We start from the raw sequence: 16712 nt of genomic DNA, 5'->3' as shown, positions 1-16712 counted from the left end.
TCCTGTCTCAGCAACGCGACGATACACAGCAACAAAGGTTTGATGATTCGGTTGTCTTCGGTCTGGAAACGCCATCTGATACAGCCGTACAGCCTCGCGTCCATTACCATTCGCGCGACCATACATAAAAATGATGTCAGCCTGCTCACGAAATGAATATCGTCCTGCCATGGTTGAACGAAACACGTTAACTCACTCCACGTTCACAATTGCAACGTTGAAGACAGACTAATGACAAATGACAAATGTAAACAAGTCTCCATGGCAACACTTCGCCATCTGCAGTCCATTTCTGATACAACGAGTCACAGCCTTGTATGAATGAGTGCATAAAGAAATGAAGTTTTGAGGTTGGACCTCGAAGGCCGTTGAACGCAAACTTTTAGTAATAAATGAATAACGGGGAAACAAAGGATTATGGGACATATGTTCATATGAACTTTTTTCCTTCTTTTGGTGTAAGGAACCCATGCCTGAAGTTTGTACACGTATTTTTGATACACCCTGTATAATACAAGGCAGTCTATTTGTTGTTTACTGGTGAACTACATTTTTTCCAGATCATTTGTTATTTTTAACTGGGTGTCCACTACTGAATTTTTTTATGTCCACTACTAAAATTTGAGTGTCCAATACTAAGATTTGTCTTCACTATACAAAAAGTGATATACAATTTTGCCAAAAAATTCATCCATAATCAAACATACCTAAGTGAATGTACATGTGTTTAAATATATGATGAATATTTTTAAAAATAAATCACTTAAAACATCAACCACTCACAATTTATTTAAATAAAAAAAATGGTTAATTGTGTCCACTACTAGATTTGGAACCCCATATGCCATTAGCAATTGACAATGAGCTTGAGTTACTTCTGTATAGATTATCTTTCAAAAATTAATAATAGTAATTATAATAATCATAACAGCAATAATGATAGTAATAATAATAATTATTTATTTAATTATTAATATTTATGTGCTCGACAACAGACACTGGACAATAGAAGTCTAACGCGGTCATACAATTAATACAATTAAATAAATAACTATGGTACAAATTAAATAATAATAATAATAATAATAATAATAATAATAATAATAATAATAATAATAATACTATATCCAAAAATTGAAATGGACACAGATTTTCTAATTTATATGTTAGAACTCAGGATCTGTGAAAGATATGCTGCAGAGAAGTAGGACCCACTTCCTTCAAAGCTATACACAAAACCTACTACAACTGCCGGATCAGACCTGAGAAAACAACAGGAACTATATATCCTGGCTACATTCCATTAGTCAATGAAAATGGTTGGTGAACTGTTCTGCATTAAATGGGAAAAGTTGAAGGCAGGTCTATGCCTTGGTATTTTTTCCGACAGCAGCAACATCAGCTCCACTAGTTGGCAGTTGTAGGAGTGGTAAAGTAGTGGTAGGGCAGGTGTTCGTGATAGAGATAGGATATTATATCAATCATGTCATTTATGTCCGCACGATAAACTGGAATATTCATATATAAAATATTCACGTTCAAATTACAAATATGTTTATGTTGTCATTATTTAAATAAAGCAGTAAGACCAACAACAAAATAGTGGCTCGTATATTACACTCACCTCTCAGTCAAGACTTCATTCTCCTCTGCTGTTACTTCCAGTTTGACTTCCTTCACTTGATCCAACTCACAAAACTCTTCCTGTAGCAGAAGATTACGCAAAACAGACACAGAGCACAATAATAAAAGAAAATCAGACAGCAAAATTGTACAACTCATCCAATCTTTAAAGCAAAGTCAGTAACATAAACATATTGTGAAGATTGTGAGCATCCATTTTGTCACTAATGGATTACCAGCAAGTACGGTATATGATTCAAATAAACTAAACAGTGCTAGTAAAACTTAAAAATTGGACAGTAAAAGTTATCACAGGGATGACTGTAGCAGCTACATCAGCTAGTAAATAACAGAGAGAGAACTAGCGACCAGCACACTTCATAGACTGCACTCACCTCAGCTTCACTCTTCAGCATGGGAAAGTCAATTGGCACTGCAGATTCCTCAAATACTATCTCCGATTTAATGTCATACCTGTGGTCTATACATTCAGTTTTTATTTTAGTGACGTCGACATCTAATAAATTTCCTTCCTGTAACAAAAATTACAAAATAATTAGACAAAACAGCATAAAATTTGTTCAAGAAAACCCGTGACTATTTATAAAGTCCGTCCACATTTTTATTAATACCGATGTCAACAAATGCACATCTGGCTATTCCAAAACCAAGAGTGAAATAATTTATGTGAAAAGCGTCCTAGCACAGCATATACGAGTAAAAGAATATATTTATTGGATGATAATATGCTGATAGTATGATCAGAAGGATCCAGCATGAAATATAAAGGTTAATATTATTCTAAATAACCTATTATTGATTCAGCTTTAAATTACATAAATGCTCTTCTAAAAATTTATGGAATAAAAAAAAAAAGGTTTGTTTGTTTGAAATATATAATCTGAATTTAAATATTCACACCATTTTGTGAGTATGTTTGTTTAATGTGAAAGAAATTTCCGTTTGGAACTTCACATTCACAATATTCAACTTTTTTTAGTTGTGTTTCATGTCGCGGAAGAAAAAACAGTTAATTACAAAGGAATGCGTTTCCTAGTTATAAATGACGCATTTAGAAAATGAAAAGAAAAGTAATTGCTCTCAATATACCTCAGATAAAGGCTTCTTCTCTTCTACATCTGCGATACCACTTGTCTGTATACCCATTGGGTCGGACCCAGGTTCCATCTTGATCACGTCCATTACGACTGAAAAATGAAATTAAGTGACATAAGTTAATATGCAGAATGTGAAATACTCAGACAGACTTACTAGCTTTTAATAATAAGTCCACATCTGCGCAGTGTGTGTATTTCTGTGCACGCCACAACACACAAAAGTTACCAAAAAAATACAAACGAATGTGTACATCAGCACAGATGAGCATGTGATACCAGCGAATAGGGATTATAAAGAATGGACACTTCGCGTCGGTACCTTTGATGTAGCCGGACTGATTTCAATGACCTTCAAGCCAGCTAGAACGAGACATTCTGCTTTCTGCCTAGAGTTGGCGCTGACATCACACCAGCTAGCAGTCGACACAGCGGAAATATAACACATACAATTAATACATCTAGGTACATTATGTACTCAAATAAAATAAATTGGATCCATAAAATAATAAATCCTCCATTAAATGCAATGTCTGGACTTCCTTTATAATGAGAGTTGAGACGTTGACCCCAACAACAATTAAAATATGTAATGATTTGATAGCGCTCAAAATGGAAAAACAAAACTCTTACGAGAAGTAAAACCATATACCTATATTATATTATATACAAATATTAAACGAATTCGATACTTAATTTTATAATGTACTATATTATTTTATAATATACCGGTAATGTATTATATCTGAAATATAAAATATTATTATTACAACTAGTTTGTCACTGAGAAATGAGGAAAAGCTGCTAACTTGAATTTATTTGAAGCAAAGCGTTACTGGAATATGCAATAAGGTAGGCGATGTTTGGATCCTGTGCCTTAATACTATTCTCAATTATTATCTTAGCGTATGCTCGATTACACTACCTCTAGCGCTTGAAAGTGGAACTAGCCGCTGGCGCACAGAGAAACAAAACACAGGACAATTCGCTCAGTGTCCATTCTTTACAATCCCTATTCGCTGGTGATACTAGGGACATGATACAGTCGTTGTCTAAAAAATAAGTTCGATTATTTCACGATATTATTTCTCTCAATGTTCTACATATGATTTGTTCCACTGGATTCGATCGGGCATTTTCAACAAAATGCAGATGTCTACTAAATAGTGTCGGACGAGTAAAGTAGGAAATAGACGAAGTGAAAAAAGAAAACAAAAGACATGAAAGACACAGTGTAGAACAATGGAAGATAAGTGTATGAGTCGCTTAAATTATGTAAAGTGTCAGATTATAGTGTAAAGGTATTAAATTAAATAGTGAAGTGATGTAAATAGCAAAGTGAGAGAGGTGTATGAATTAGTCATCTTACATGTCAATAAGGACTAAGAATTAGGAGAGTTAGGAATATAGCATCAGGTGGGATAGAGATTAGGATATATCTATACTAATAATAAATCTGTAGCCGAAATTTTTCTGGTAATTTTCGATTTTCCAAAAATAATTGGTCCTAACATATATAATTAACCACCCTGAAACCGAAAATCGCATTTTTGAAATTTTTGTTTCTATGTCTGTCTGTATGTTTGTTACCTTTTCACGCGATAATGGCTGAACCGATTTATATGAAAATTGGAATATAAATTAAGTTCGTTGTAACTTAGATTTTAGGCTATATGGCATTCAAAATACTTTATTTAAAAGGGGGGTTGTAAGGGGGGCTGAATTAAATAAATCGAAATATCTCGCTTATTATTGATTTTTGTGAAAAATGTTACATATGAAGAGTTTCTTTAAAAATGATTTCCGATAAGTTTAATCCATCACAAAACTTTGATAGGACTGATATTTAATGAGATAAATGAGTTTTAAAATTAAAATAAAGCCATCTAAGATAGTGCAAAGAATTAAGAACGAATGACTTCGTCTATAAGGTGCCTTGGACAATAACAATCGAAACAGGGGCCTTGGACATCAACAATCGAAAGCTATTAAACATAGCCTACAGAGAATGTTTCTGTGTTTGTATGAAGTAATATCAGAAGCTAAATTAACCGATTTGTATAATTAATTATTATTTCACCATTGGAAAGTGTAGTTTCTCTAGATGGACATAATGCTATAATGTTATTACAGTAACGTCTGAGTAAATCGAGGACAGGTAAGATTAAAATAGCTTCTTATGCACAGAAAGTTTGATAGGCTATTTTGTACATTCGTTTTCTGTATTTCTTAAAATAATATTGATGTACACTCATTTTAATCTCAGAGCATTAACGAACAACGAGAGTGTATTGATTTAGTATGCAGTAATAGTACGTTAGCTTAGCAATCCATTATTTTATAATTCAAATTTTAACTATGCTCAGTTGAATCGTGTTAAAATACATAAAATATATATGCAATAAATGCAAATAAAGAAAATTGGGTAAAGAGCGAAGCAGATTATGTTGCGCTGTTGTAAAAGTTGTTCCCTGGCTCAAACGTCCTATTTTAATTATGTAATTACTTTATATTTAATTCTAACAGGTGAAACGGAGCGCACGGGTACGGTAAGTATAACAAATAAGAGATAGTAACGGTAATGAAAAGAATGTATCATAAAAGTAGAGAGAGAATAAATAGTAAAAAAGGTATGAGTAGACAAAATAGGTTCGAATAAGGATATCAGGAGTGTAATTTCGTTTTTATTTTCGAGAAAATAGGATGACGTCATGAGTAGCGGTATACGAAATATTCGCTCCTTCGGTATTGTGCAATTGTTCCTTCCTGCGTAATCAGAGTAAAACATTCTATATCAATATTCATATACTGCGTATAATTATTAATGTGGAGAATAGTATTCACAAGACCCAAGTTCCATATACAAATATTGTAGAAATAATGTGACAATACAACGTACAATCGGTAAGCAAGAATCAACTGTATGTCATACGAGAGAAGTGAAAACATTTGCCGAAACACATTATACATATTACCACGCAAAGAAAGAAATACTTGTCTGTAGTACAAGCCGATATAAAGCACAACGGATTGAAAGTCATGAAGAAAGTTTGTAGATGTCGTTTACTCCAATCTTTTGCGGAATACAATGCAACAGTAAATTGTCCACTGTGCACTGAAATATTTACATTTACATACCTGTTTGTGCCGTAAATCTTAAGCACTAGGTAAGACCAAAATTAGCGCAGAATAATTGACTCTATACAGCAAATATACACAGACCTAAAAGAAACTTCTAGAAAGGATAACTATTCTAGCTGCATAGCAATTCACATAGAAGACCGTGAGACGTAGGTTTCTGGATTACACATGCCCAGTAATGTGAACGTTATAAACTGGATACTAGTGATGGGCGAAGTTGTTCTTTTCCCGGAACAGTTCCGACTGTTCCGGTTCCGAAAAAATACTATGTTCCAAATAACAGTTCCGAAATAACAGTCACCAGTGGTGATGAGTCGGAGTCGTTGAGTCGTTCAAACGAACGGTACAGTACCCTCCCTCTTTACCATGCTGCTCACACTGGAGCACTCATAGGCATGACATAGTACACATTCTTATCTATAGATGGCACTGCAATGCACATTCGAATCGATTTTGGAAAATTGCTGTGCATACGGGCAGAACTCAAAAGCTTAATGTTAGTAATTAAACAGCTGTTGACTACAAGGACAGAATACAACACTTTGTTTTCGTACATAAAGTTATAAAGACATGGTAGCCAACTAAAAAAAATAACATAACATTTAAAACATATGGTATGTAATTTCTCTTCTCTCTATTACATAATAAAAAAAAACAAATCATTAATTTTTATTTTTACTTTTCTTAATGCAGTTATAATAATAATAATAATAATAATAATAATAATAATAATAAATATTACAATTTCATAAATAAAAAAGATATATATTGGCAGTACTGAAACCTGGAAACCCCGCAGTGGGTTAGTAAAATGTTGGAATCGCATCTTTACCAAAGTGTAATTTAAACTTCGCATTAAACCTCGCTCTCCAAATCAGTGCTTATATGGGTAGTTTCCAACAAATAATGCTACAATATTTTTGTCGTTCTTTGATAACAGAGAAGATAGCACAAAAACTTGTGCTTGTCAGACTTAACCTCAACAAACGACATACACGCATTGTAACTAAACCACTCATTACCATTTACGACTTTAACCTTTGTATAGAATCAGCTGATCAATGAATTAATAATAGTATGCGTACTTTATGACTTTGTAGAATGTTTATAAAACAGAATTAGTCAACTAATGGTGAAATAAACCATAAAGCGGGAATGAATATTACAGATTATTAAATACTTACTATAACATTACAGATGATTGGCCAGTCTTACAAATGTTGATATTAAAGTTCGCGCCACCGCAAGGATTTCAATTTCCATGCGCCCCCCTCCAACCACGTGAGAGTTTCAAGTACCAACTTCATCCAACGAAGTTCCAAGTATAACATAAAGAACAACGAGAACAGTGTAACTGCAGCTGTCGGTTCATCGGAACAAGCTCCGACGTTCCGACTGTTATCTCGGAGTCGGAACATACCTTGTGCAACGCGGTACTGCGAGCCCGCAACAGCTGGGCAAGTGAGCAGCTCGGAGTCGGAACACTGTTATTTCGGAACAGGAGGTCCCGACCTACTGTTCATTTTTGCAACAGTTCCGAGAGAGTCGGAACATACCCTGTGCAACGCGGTACTGCGAGCCCGCAACAGCTGGGCAAGTGAGCAGCTCGGAGTCGGAACACTGTTATTTCGGAACAGGAGGTTCCGACCTACTGTTCATTTTTGCAACAGTTCCGAGACCGGAACAGTTCCAAAATAACTGTTGTGTTATTTTTTACCCATCTCTACTGGATACGTCTAACGATTTACATGCATAATCTCATCTAGATTGTGGTAGATGGACTTAAAGCAATAAAACTCCAAGAAAAAATTACTTATCTTTTTGTTTCTACAAACCTTATTAATTTAATCCTTTTTTGCACAATTATTTAGAATATTTTACAAGATTTTCGTATTTTAAAACAAATATAATTTTTCATTTGTGGATTTCTGCGACAATTATTTATTTTCTAGTTTAAAGCCTGTGTGAGAGTATTACCTTCCAAAACCTTCTGACGTATTTGAGAAGAAGAGAGTCTAGGGAAAAAAAAAGTCACGAATATAATTATCAGGTCGATTTACGACTTTAAAATAGTTTCCTGTATTACATAGAGCTAGGAGTGTCTGAATAGGACCGCAATCCTGTCTCCTAGTGGCAGGTAGATGTCTAGTATATATTTCATTACGTTCCTGCAGGGCTATATGTGGGGCATTGAGAATAGCTGAAGCAAACTCATAATTATGTAGGCTACTAATTTCACATATACATCCATAAACAGAATGAGATATATAATTGATGAGATTTAACTTGTTTGAATCTGAAAGAGTAGTCAACATCAAAATCAAAAATCTAAAGCGAATGAGTCCATATTTTGTGAGCCAAATCAAAATGAGGAGCAGCAGCTGGTCTGAAATATTTATCTATAACGAATATAGTTATTTTGTTGATTACATTGTAATGAAAATACGTAATATATTTGTTGAAACGCTGGTCAACAAACACTTTAGGCGTACATACATTTGAAATAGTTTAACCAAACTTTCCAAAGAGTATCTTAATAACGGAGTAATGAACAATTGCATATAATCAGTATACTGCTGCTCATTTTTCCCATACATGTTTGTACATTTCGTATTGTTCAAGTATATTTATATCGGTGCTAGTTCACACGAAAATATTCACTGAAATGAAATTTGACGCATGGATGATTGACGCAAAGGAGAATTCACCCAAACGAATTGACCCAAGAGAAAATTAGAACAAACCAAATTCACATATACAGTATTTATTATTTTATATATTTTTTAAAATGATATTGCAATAATTAGTTGGAACGAAGTTTTGAAATGTTTACATATTTCCTGAAAAACTTTGGTCCAATTTTATTGCAGAAACCGAGTTTTGTATGGATTTATTCAGATTTGAATGTTGTAACGCAAAAATTGAATGCACGTAAATATTCAACTACACGTCCTTTGTCTTTGAATTCATCATACCTTTGTGAAATATTTTGCAGCCTTATATTTTCGTTTTAGTGCTTTTTTCACTCTTCGTCCCAGTTCCAAGCCCTGGATCATTCTGTCTACATCGGATTGCTCATTCTTTAAATAACGTGTGAGTTCGTAAACAGTGGGATGATTCTTACAAGCAATGTTCTGGAAGCGATTGTGCCATGCTTCTGTGTTAATGTGCGTGGTTCACTTGACCTAGCTGCTTCGAACTGATTCCATAAGTGAGGAAGATGTCGAGCTTCTGCAGCTTCGCATTTCATATTTCCCCTATTGAACAAAGTTAAGCCAAAACTAGGCAATTCAGTCATTTCTCGCCAGGAAGTAAGTGTAAACACCATTTGAGGTACCTCTTAGCACAAAAAGACCTTCCACGCAAGATCCATCATATGGCTTTTGGCATATGAACAGTATAGTATACTATATATTGATTTATTTAACCTGGTAGAACTAATCCCATCAAGCCTAATCTTAACCCCTAGCTGAGAATTATAACTACAGTATTATGAATAAAAATAAAATTATAATTACAATTAGTGTTAAAGTTACAATTAGAATAAAAGTCAAAGGAATAAAACATTACCTGATTAAAAATCCTAGACAATTTATTATAGACGTTAATAACAAAGAAAGATTATCTTGCCGAAGTACAAATTAAAGCTAACATAATAAAACCATATAGTGATTAAAGTACAGGATATTTAAACATTTATTATAAAATATAATTATGTACACGCATGTATGTATATTAAGATGTGCGGGCCATAAAAACGCATTTCACACACACGCAGCTGAAGACTTTCTCTTACGTATGCATACGTGAATACAGATTAAGGTCTTTCGAGCGTGAAAAATCCAGTCCAAACACATCACAACCGAACGGTTTTTCACGAAAAGGCATCTGGAGATTCCCACACACATCACAACTGAATGGCTACTCAATTGTGGATACGTGAATGCACATTGAGATCTGTATGAACACGTGAATGCAAAGAGAGAGATTCCGCGCGAGAAGAACACTTTGCATTGACGTCTGTATTGAATGGCTCTATGACAGTAAGGACGAAAGAATGCCTTATATAGATTTGAAGAGCTTCTATAAGAGTTCCCAGTCACTTCACAAACGAATGGTTTCTGACTAGTGCGTACGCGTGAATGATTATTCAAATGTACGGAGAGCGAAAAAGGTCTTCCCAAAGACGTCACAGCGTAATAGCAAAGTCTAGTATACACAGTCGCGAAGCTGAATATGTAGTAATTATGCAAACATTAGGTAGTTGCTCACCACTAGGATCGCTAATATCGCCTCATTACAGGAAGTGCAAAATAATACCGTCACAGTCTATTGTTTCTAGCACCCTCAAAACTCAAGCTTCGTGACTGTATATAGTACGCTGTGGTAATAGTTTTACACCTTAGTGTACGCGTGAATGCCTATCGAGATATTTTGAGAGCGAAAAACACTTTCAACAAACATGACAACTCAATAGGAGATATTAATAAAAGGAAGTTACTTAAGAATCTGAGCATTGTCTCTGTTTGATATTAATAATAAGATCTTGCTCATGTTACTCGCCGAGGTCGTGCTCAATCACCTCTGCCGCAGAGCAAGTGCTCACGTTTTGATATAAATAAAGCAGAGGTCATGCTCATTGTTACGAGCAAATGATTACGATATCCTGAGGTAGCTTATTAGGAGACTCAACGTACTCGAGAGAGGTTTATAAACATGATGGCAGCATTCATGAATGTGATTCCTGATCGAAGAAGAAAGATTTATAAAATACATAGGGTGTCTAATGTGTATAGTTACTAAGATTTGTACAGATTTGAACGGGAAAATGACGTGTAGTGGCTTACGGAACATTTCTTACCCGAATCGAACGAAACAAGGGATGGAACACCAAGCAATGAAGAAAAAAAGAGAATATTTCTAAGGTGCGTAGGAGCCCTTAGTTTTCAGGTTGGTGTAGTAGAAGATATTGGTATTTCACAAGGGACTGTGTCCTCAGCATTCTGGGAAATTATCTGTGCAATTAAGGAAAAAGTAGACAACTGGATACAATTACCAATGCTGCTCTTGAGGCAGCTAAAATTTAACGGTCAAACAAGTGTACATTCCCTGATAATTTTTTAAATTATGGTTTCTTTAACGACGCTCACAACTGCAGAGGTTGTTTCAGCGTCGCCGGTGTGCCGGAATTTTGTCCCTCAGAAGTTCTTTTACGTGCCAGTAAATCTACAGACATAAGCCTGTCGCATTTAAGCACACCTGGGCCGGGATCGAACCCGCAACCTCGAGCGCAGAAGGCCAGCACTATACCCAGTGCGCTACCGAGGTCGACACATTCCCTGATATTACAGGGGCAGTGGACTGTACCCACGTGTTAATAAAAAAAACTATACATGGGGATGAATATATAAATAGAAAAGCAGTCCCCAGTATTAACGTGCAGGCTACGTGCAATGGACATGAGAGATTAAACTAGCGTTAACGTCAAGTGGCCTGGTTCCGTGCATTATTCCCGTATATGAAGAAATTCTTTAAAATGATTTGCTTGTTTCCAGTCCTTTTAGGTCTGTTTTTGATTTCAATCGGCTTCTCATATTATTAATATTTTTCATAATCTTGTTTACTATCATTTCCATGCCAAATTCCTGCTTTATTGCTTCCTGATGGATTCGACAGCTAGGGGAAGGCCGTGTAACTTGGACCGGCGTGTAATTTGAATTGATTTCAATTTTGGTATATGCAAGTTATTTTGCTGTTACATTCAAAGGTGAGGGGTGAGAAGAAAATAAGTTTTTTACTCTCAATCCTTAAAACCTTGCACTCTGTCGAGATTGAGTGCTGTGTAGTTACTATTTGGATGTTTTGCTTGTTCAAGTATTGCAAAAATATAAAGATAACTTATACCATAGTTGCATTCGTCTATTTACAATATTTTTTGTAATATTTGTTTATATATGAAATATTTGCACGGTGTATAATTTGAACTGACCATGAATGTGTAATTTGGACCACTGAAGCAATATTTTAATTTCTGCGCTTGTGGGTGGTTTTACCTGTGATTCTAAGGACGATATTGAATAAAAGCTTTTGAAATTTGACAGAGAGATAAATATTACATAAAGACATATACAATAACCCCATAATTCTGGTTTATATTCACAAACTTAGCTACAGTAAGTTTCTTATATTGAAATAGCCTCTAATAAACACGAATGTATAAAACTTTCGCCCACTTTTAATTTGTTTTGAAAGTCTGGCTGTGGACTTAGCAGTGCAGTAGTTGCGAAAGGCAAGCCCATGAAGACTGTGCCGAAATTCGGGATGAACTGTATTATTATTATTATTATTATTATTATTATTATTATTATTATTATTCCACGTGTGCAAAGGTACGTACAATGTATCATAATGTTCCATTTTATTGTTTAGAATAACTTAAGTAAGTACTGGAGATATACAGTATACCAGTCCAAATTACACGAATTCCCGGTCCAAATTACATGGAAACACATTTTCTGATAAACATTGTTTTTAAACAATTTATGTAAATTATACCGGTATTATTGTTTAGTTTCACCAAAGCAGTCACTGCACTACACTAATTTTTGTTTATAAAAATCATAGAGATATCATTGCAGTGGATGAAGTTATATGCTATTTAAGTCAAGTGGTCCAAATTCCATGGACGTTCCCTACATGTTTTATGCCCTTGCTGTCAGGGAGTTGTGATTTCTGAAGCACTTTCTTATGGACTTCAATAATTTGCTCAAAACGCTTTTGTGCTTTCCTCCATTGCGGAACGTTAATTAAATTTTTAATCCACACCTCAGACCGAACACGTTGTGTTTGTTAAGATAGCCTATCTACTATTGTCAACCCTGTGATATGAAATAGAGTCGTAAGTGTGGAAGGAAGTAAATAAAGCAAAAACAAAAGATGAACAAATACAGAGCAAATGCTCATGTCGCTGATCTTTTGCTCCGCCATTTGAGGATGTTTTTATTAATACAAACTAGCGAGGATATGCTAGTGCTCATCAGGCCTTACTAGGAGTTTCTCACTTTTATTAATATGTCCCAATGGCTTCTACCCAGTGTGCAACATTAAATGTCTTTTAAGGTTTGAAGATCTTGCAAAACACTTCCCACACACATCACAACAAAATGGTTTCGCGCCTGTGTGCACGCGTGAATGCATCTTGAGATGTGCGAATTGCGAAAAACTTTTTCCACATACGTCACAACTGTATGGCTTTTCACCTGTATGAACACGCGAATGCTTTTTCAAACGTATGGAGCGCGAGAAACTCATTCCACAGACGTCACAAGAGAATGGTTTCACGCCCGAGTGAACGCGTGAATGCATATCGCGGTATTTCGAGAGCGAAAAACACTTTCCACAAACGTCACAAATGAATGGTTTCTCGCCGGTATGCATAATTAAATGTGTTTTAAGGTTTGAAGAACTTGTTAAACACTTCTCACACACATCACAACAGAATGGTTTCGCGCCAATGTGAGAGCGTGAATGTCTCTCAAGGTGTGCCAACTGCGAAAAACTCTTTCCACACACATCACAACAGAATAGGCTCTCGCTCGTATGCACGCGTGAATGCTTCTTGAGATAATCCGAGTTTGAAAAACTCTTTCCACACTCATCACAAATGAATGGCTTCACGTTTGTGTGCACGACTGAATGCCTCTTGAGATCGTAGGACCTTGAAAAGCACTTCCCACATACGTCACAACTGAATGGTTTCACGCCTGATTGGACGTATGAATGCGTCTCGAGACGTGCCAATTGCGAAAAACTTTTTCCACACACATCACAACTGAATGGTCTCTCGTTTTTGTGCGTGCGAGAATGCCTCTCAAGCTGTGCCAATTGCAAAAATCTCCTTCCACACACATCACAACTGAATGGGCTCTCGTTTGTGTGCACGCGTGAATGCTTCTTGAGATAGTCCGAGTTTGAAAAGCACTTTCCTCACACGTCACAACTGAATGGCTTGTCGTTTGAGTGCACGAGTGAATGCCTCTTGAGGTCGTAGGACTTAGAAAAGTTCTTTCCACAGACGTCACAGCTGAATGGCTTGTCGCCACTGTGTACCATTGAATGCGCTTTAAGATGTCCAGACCTTAAGAAACACTTCTCACACACGCCGCAACAGAATGGTTTCACTCCCAAGTGCACGAGTGAATGCGCCCTGAGATGTGCCAATTGGGAAAAACTCTTTCCACACACATCACAACTGAACGGTTTCCCGCCTGTGAGCACGCGTGAATGCTTTTCGAAATCCCCCGATTTGAGTTTTGAAAAGTTGGGAAAAGACATTCCGCTAATATCAGAAACGTATTTCTTGCCGTCGTACTCTTCTGGAATATTTTCGCAGAAATTTGGAACTCCACTATTATGGCTAACTGCAACACTAACAATTATAAGTGTCATTAGTGGAAAGAATGTCTAGACTTTCAATGAAGAGATATATCCACCATAAGCAAAGTAATATAGGAGAAACTGACAATGGTCTTTCATCTTCAGTTACTTCTGTACAGACCATATTAAAAAATTAAGTAATAATAGTAATTATAATAATCATAACAGCAATATTGATAGTAATAACAATAAATGAGGGCTTTGCCGGAAGAAAGGCGTACAGACCTATACGCCCTTCTTCGGGAAAACGGTTTAAAATGTAGTGAATAATTATAGTAGCGAAATTTTATTTGGACTGTATTTACATATCTGCAGGACAGGGCTGCGTGCGTGTATAACATTTTATTCAGCTGCGTTTTAAAATCTTAGATTATGTGTATCTCAATTCGCAAACCCCTCAATTATTCATTTAATTATTAATGTTTATGTGCTGGACAACAGACATTGGACAATAGAAGTCCAAGACAGTGATACGATGAAATAAACAACTATGGTACAAATTTAATAATAATAATAATAATAATAATAATAATAATAATAATAATAATAATAATAATAATAATAATAATTAATAATAATAATAACAATAATAATAATAATAATAATAATTAATAATAATAACAATAATTATAATAATAATAATAATAATAATTAATAATAATAATAACAATAATAATAATAATAATAATTAATAATAATAATAATAACAATAATAATAATAATAAATGTAGTACTAATGGTGGTACTGGAGTTTTCATATAAACAATAACCAGTTTGAGATTATAAATATGTTTATGTTGTCATTATTTAAATAAAGCAGTAAAACCAACAGCAAACTAGGCACTCGTATATTACACTCACCTCTCAGTCAAGACTTCATTCTCCTCTGCTGTTACTTCCAGTTTGACCTCCTTCACTTGATCCAACTCACAAAACTCTTCCTGTAGCAGAAGATTACGTAAAACAGATAGAGAGCACAATAATACATGAAAATCAGGCAGTAAAAATGTGCAACTCATCCAATCTTTAAAGTAAAGTCAGTAATGGAAATATTTTGTGAAGGATGTGGGCATCCATTGTGCCACAAATGGATTACCAGCAAGTACGGTATATGATTGAAATAATCTAAACAGTGCTAGTAACACAATTAACTCAAAAATTGGATAGGGTAAAAGTTATCACTGGGATGACTGTAGCAGCTACATCAGCCAGAAAGTAACAGGGAGGGAACTACAGCCCAACACACTTCATAGACTGCACTCACCTCAGCTTCACTCTTCAGCATGGGAAAGTCAATTGGCACTGCAGATTCCTCAAATACTATCTCCGGTTTCATGTGATACCTGTGTTCTATACATTCAGTTTTTATTTTAGTGATGTCCAAATCTAATAAATTTCCTTCCTGCAACATAAAGAACAAAATAATTAGACAAAACAGCATAAAAGTTGTTCACGAAAACCCGTAACTATTTATAAAGACCCTCCACATTATTATTAATACTGATGTCAACAAATGTATATGTACCTATTCCAAAACCAATAGTAAATTAATTTATCTAAGAAACGTTGTAACGATACACATACGTGTAATAGAATATATTTAGTGTATGATATTTTGTTGCAATATGATCAGAAAGACCCATAGTAAAACATAAAGGTTAATGTTATTCTAAATAAGTTATTACCGGTGTTGATTCAGTTTTAAATTATTTAAAAGTTCTTCTAAAAATCCATGGAAGCAAGAAAAACTTCAACATTTTTGTGGTTTTAATATATATTTCCTGAAAGCAACTATTCACACAATTTTGAGTATGTGTGTTTTATGTGAAATAAAATTCCGTTTGGAACTTCACATTCACAAATTTCAACTTTTTCAGTTGTGTTTCATCTCGTGGAAAAAGAAGAATTAATTACAAAGGAATGCACTTCCTAGTTATAAATGACGCATTTAGATAATAAATAGTCACTGCTCTCAATATACCTCAGATAAAGGCTTCTTCTCTTCTATATCTGCGATACCACTTGTGTGTATACCCATTGGGTCGGACCCAGGTTCCATCTTGATCGCGTCCATTACGACTGAAAATGGAAATTAAGTAACATAAGTTAATACGCAGAATGTGAATTATTCGGATATACTAACTAGCTTGGCAATAGTAAGTCCACATCTGCCTAGTATGTGTATTTCTGTGAGCAATACAATGCAACAGTATAGTGCCCATTGTGCATTGAAATATTTACATTTACGTACCTGCTTTGGGCCGTAAATCTGAAGCACTAGTTAAGGCCTAACTTAGCACAGAATAATTAGCTCTATACAGCAAATTTATATAAATTAATTTTCTGGAAAGTATAATTAAGATAGTTGAATAGCTACTAACATAGAAGGCCGTGACA

At 35.0% G+C, this 16712-nt stretch overlaps 2 protein-coding genes across 8 annotated transcripts in view; both read right to left on the bottom strand.

Moving 5' to 3' along the window:
* LOC138691769 (gastrula zinc finger protein XlCGF28.1-like) overlaps window positions 1-16712 on the bottom strand; it is a 218554-nt gene that overhangs the window by 29946 nt on the left and 171896 nt on the right. For 3 of the 7 annotated variants that reach the window (XM_069814138.1, XM_069814135.1, XM_069814124.1), the window contains exons 1-4: window positions 5877-5990; window positions 2734-2831; window positions 2019-2156; window positions 1625-1704 (exon numbers count right to left, since the gene is read on the bottom strand). In XM_069814138.1, coding sequence (XP_069670239.1) covers window positions 1625-1704; window positions 2019-2156; window positions 2734-2826 — 311 coding nt within the window. In that variant the 5' untranslated portion in view covers window positions 2827-2831; window positions 5877-5990. Of the gene's footprint in view, window positions 1-1624; window positions 1705-2018; window positions 2157-2732; window positions 2832-5876; window positions 5991-16712 lie in introns of those variants that run through there. The other 4 variants (XM_069814126.1, XM_069814125.1, XM_069814132.1 and 1 more) reach the window with 3 other exon arrangements.
* Window positions 12342-15713, bottom strand: LOC138691771 (gastrula zinc finger protein XlCGF42.1-like). Its single transcript, XM_069814141.1, has 3 exons — window positions 15580-15713; window positions 15177-15256; window positions 12342-14307 (listed from the first exon to the last, which is right to left on the bottom strand). The coding sequence occupies exons 1-3, from the start codon at window positions 15649-15651 to the stop codon at window positions 13866-13868; spliced, it is 594 nt and encodes a 197-aa protein (XP_069670242.1). The 5' UTR covers window positions 15652-15713; the 3' UTR covers window positions 12342-13865.

Source organism: Periplaneta americana, chromosome 16 (assembly GCF_040183065.1).
Source record: "Periplaneta americana isolate PAMFEO1 chromosome 16, P.americana_PAMFEO1_priV1, whole genome shotgun sequence".
Taxonomy (NCBI): domain Eukaryota; kingdom Metazoa; phylum Arthropoda; class Insecta; order Blattodea; family Blattidae; genus Periplaneta; species Periplaneta americana.
This window is presented reverse-complemented; position numbering and strand designations above follow the sequence as displayed.

Excerpts from the sequence above, each read along its gene's own strand:
- LOC138691771 (XM_069814141.1), bottom strand. The coding sequence starts at position 15,651 with ATGAAACCGGAGATAGTATTTGAGGAATCTGCAGTGCCAATTGACTTT. Across the intron at positions 15,257-15,579 it reads TGCTGAAGAGTGAAGCTGAG|GAAGAGTTTTGTGAGTTGGA; the intron begins GTGAGTGCAGTC and ends CTTCTGCTACAG. Across the intron at positions 14,308-15,176 it reads AATGAAGTCTTGACTGAGAG|TGTTGCAGTTAGCCATAATA; the intron begins GTGAGTGTAATA and ends TATAATTGTTAG.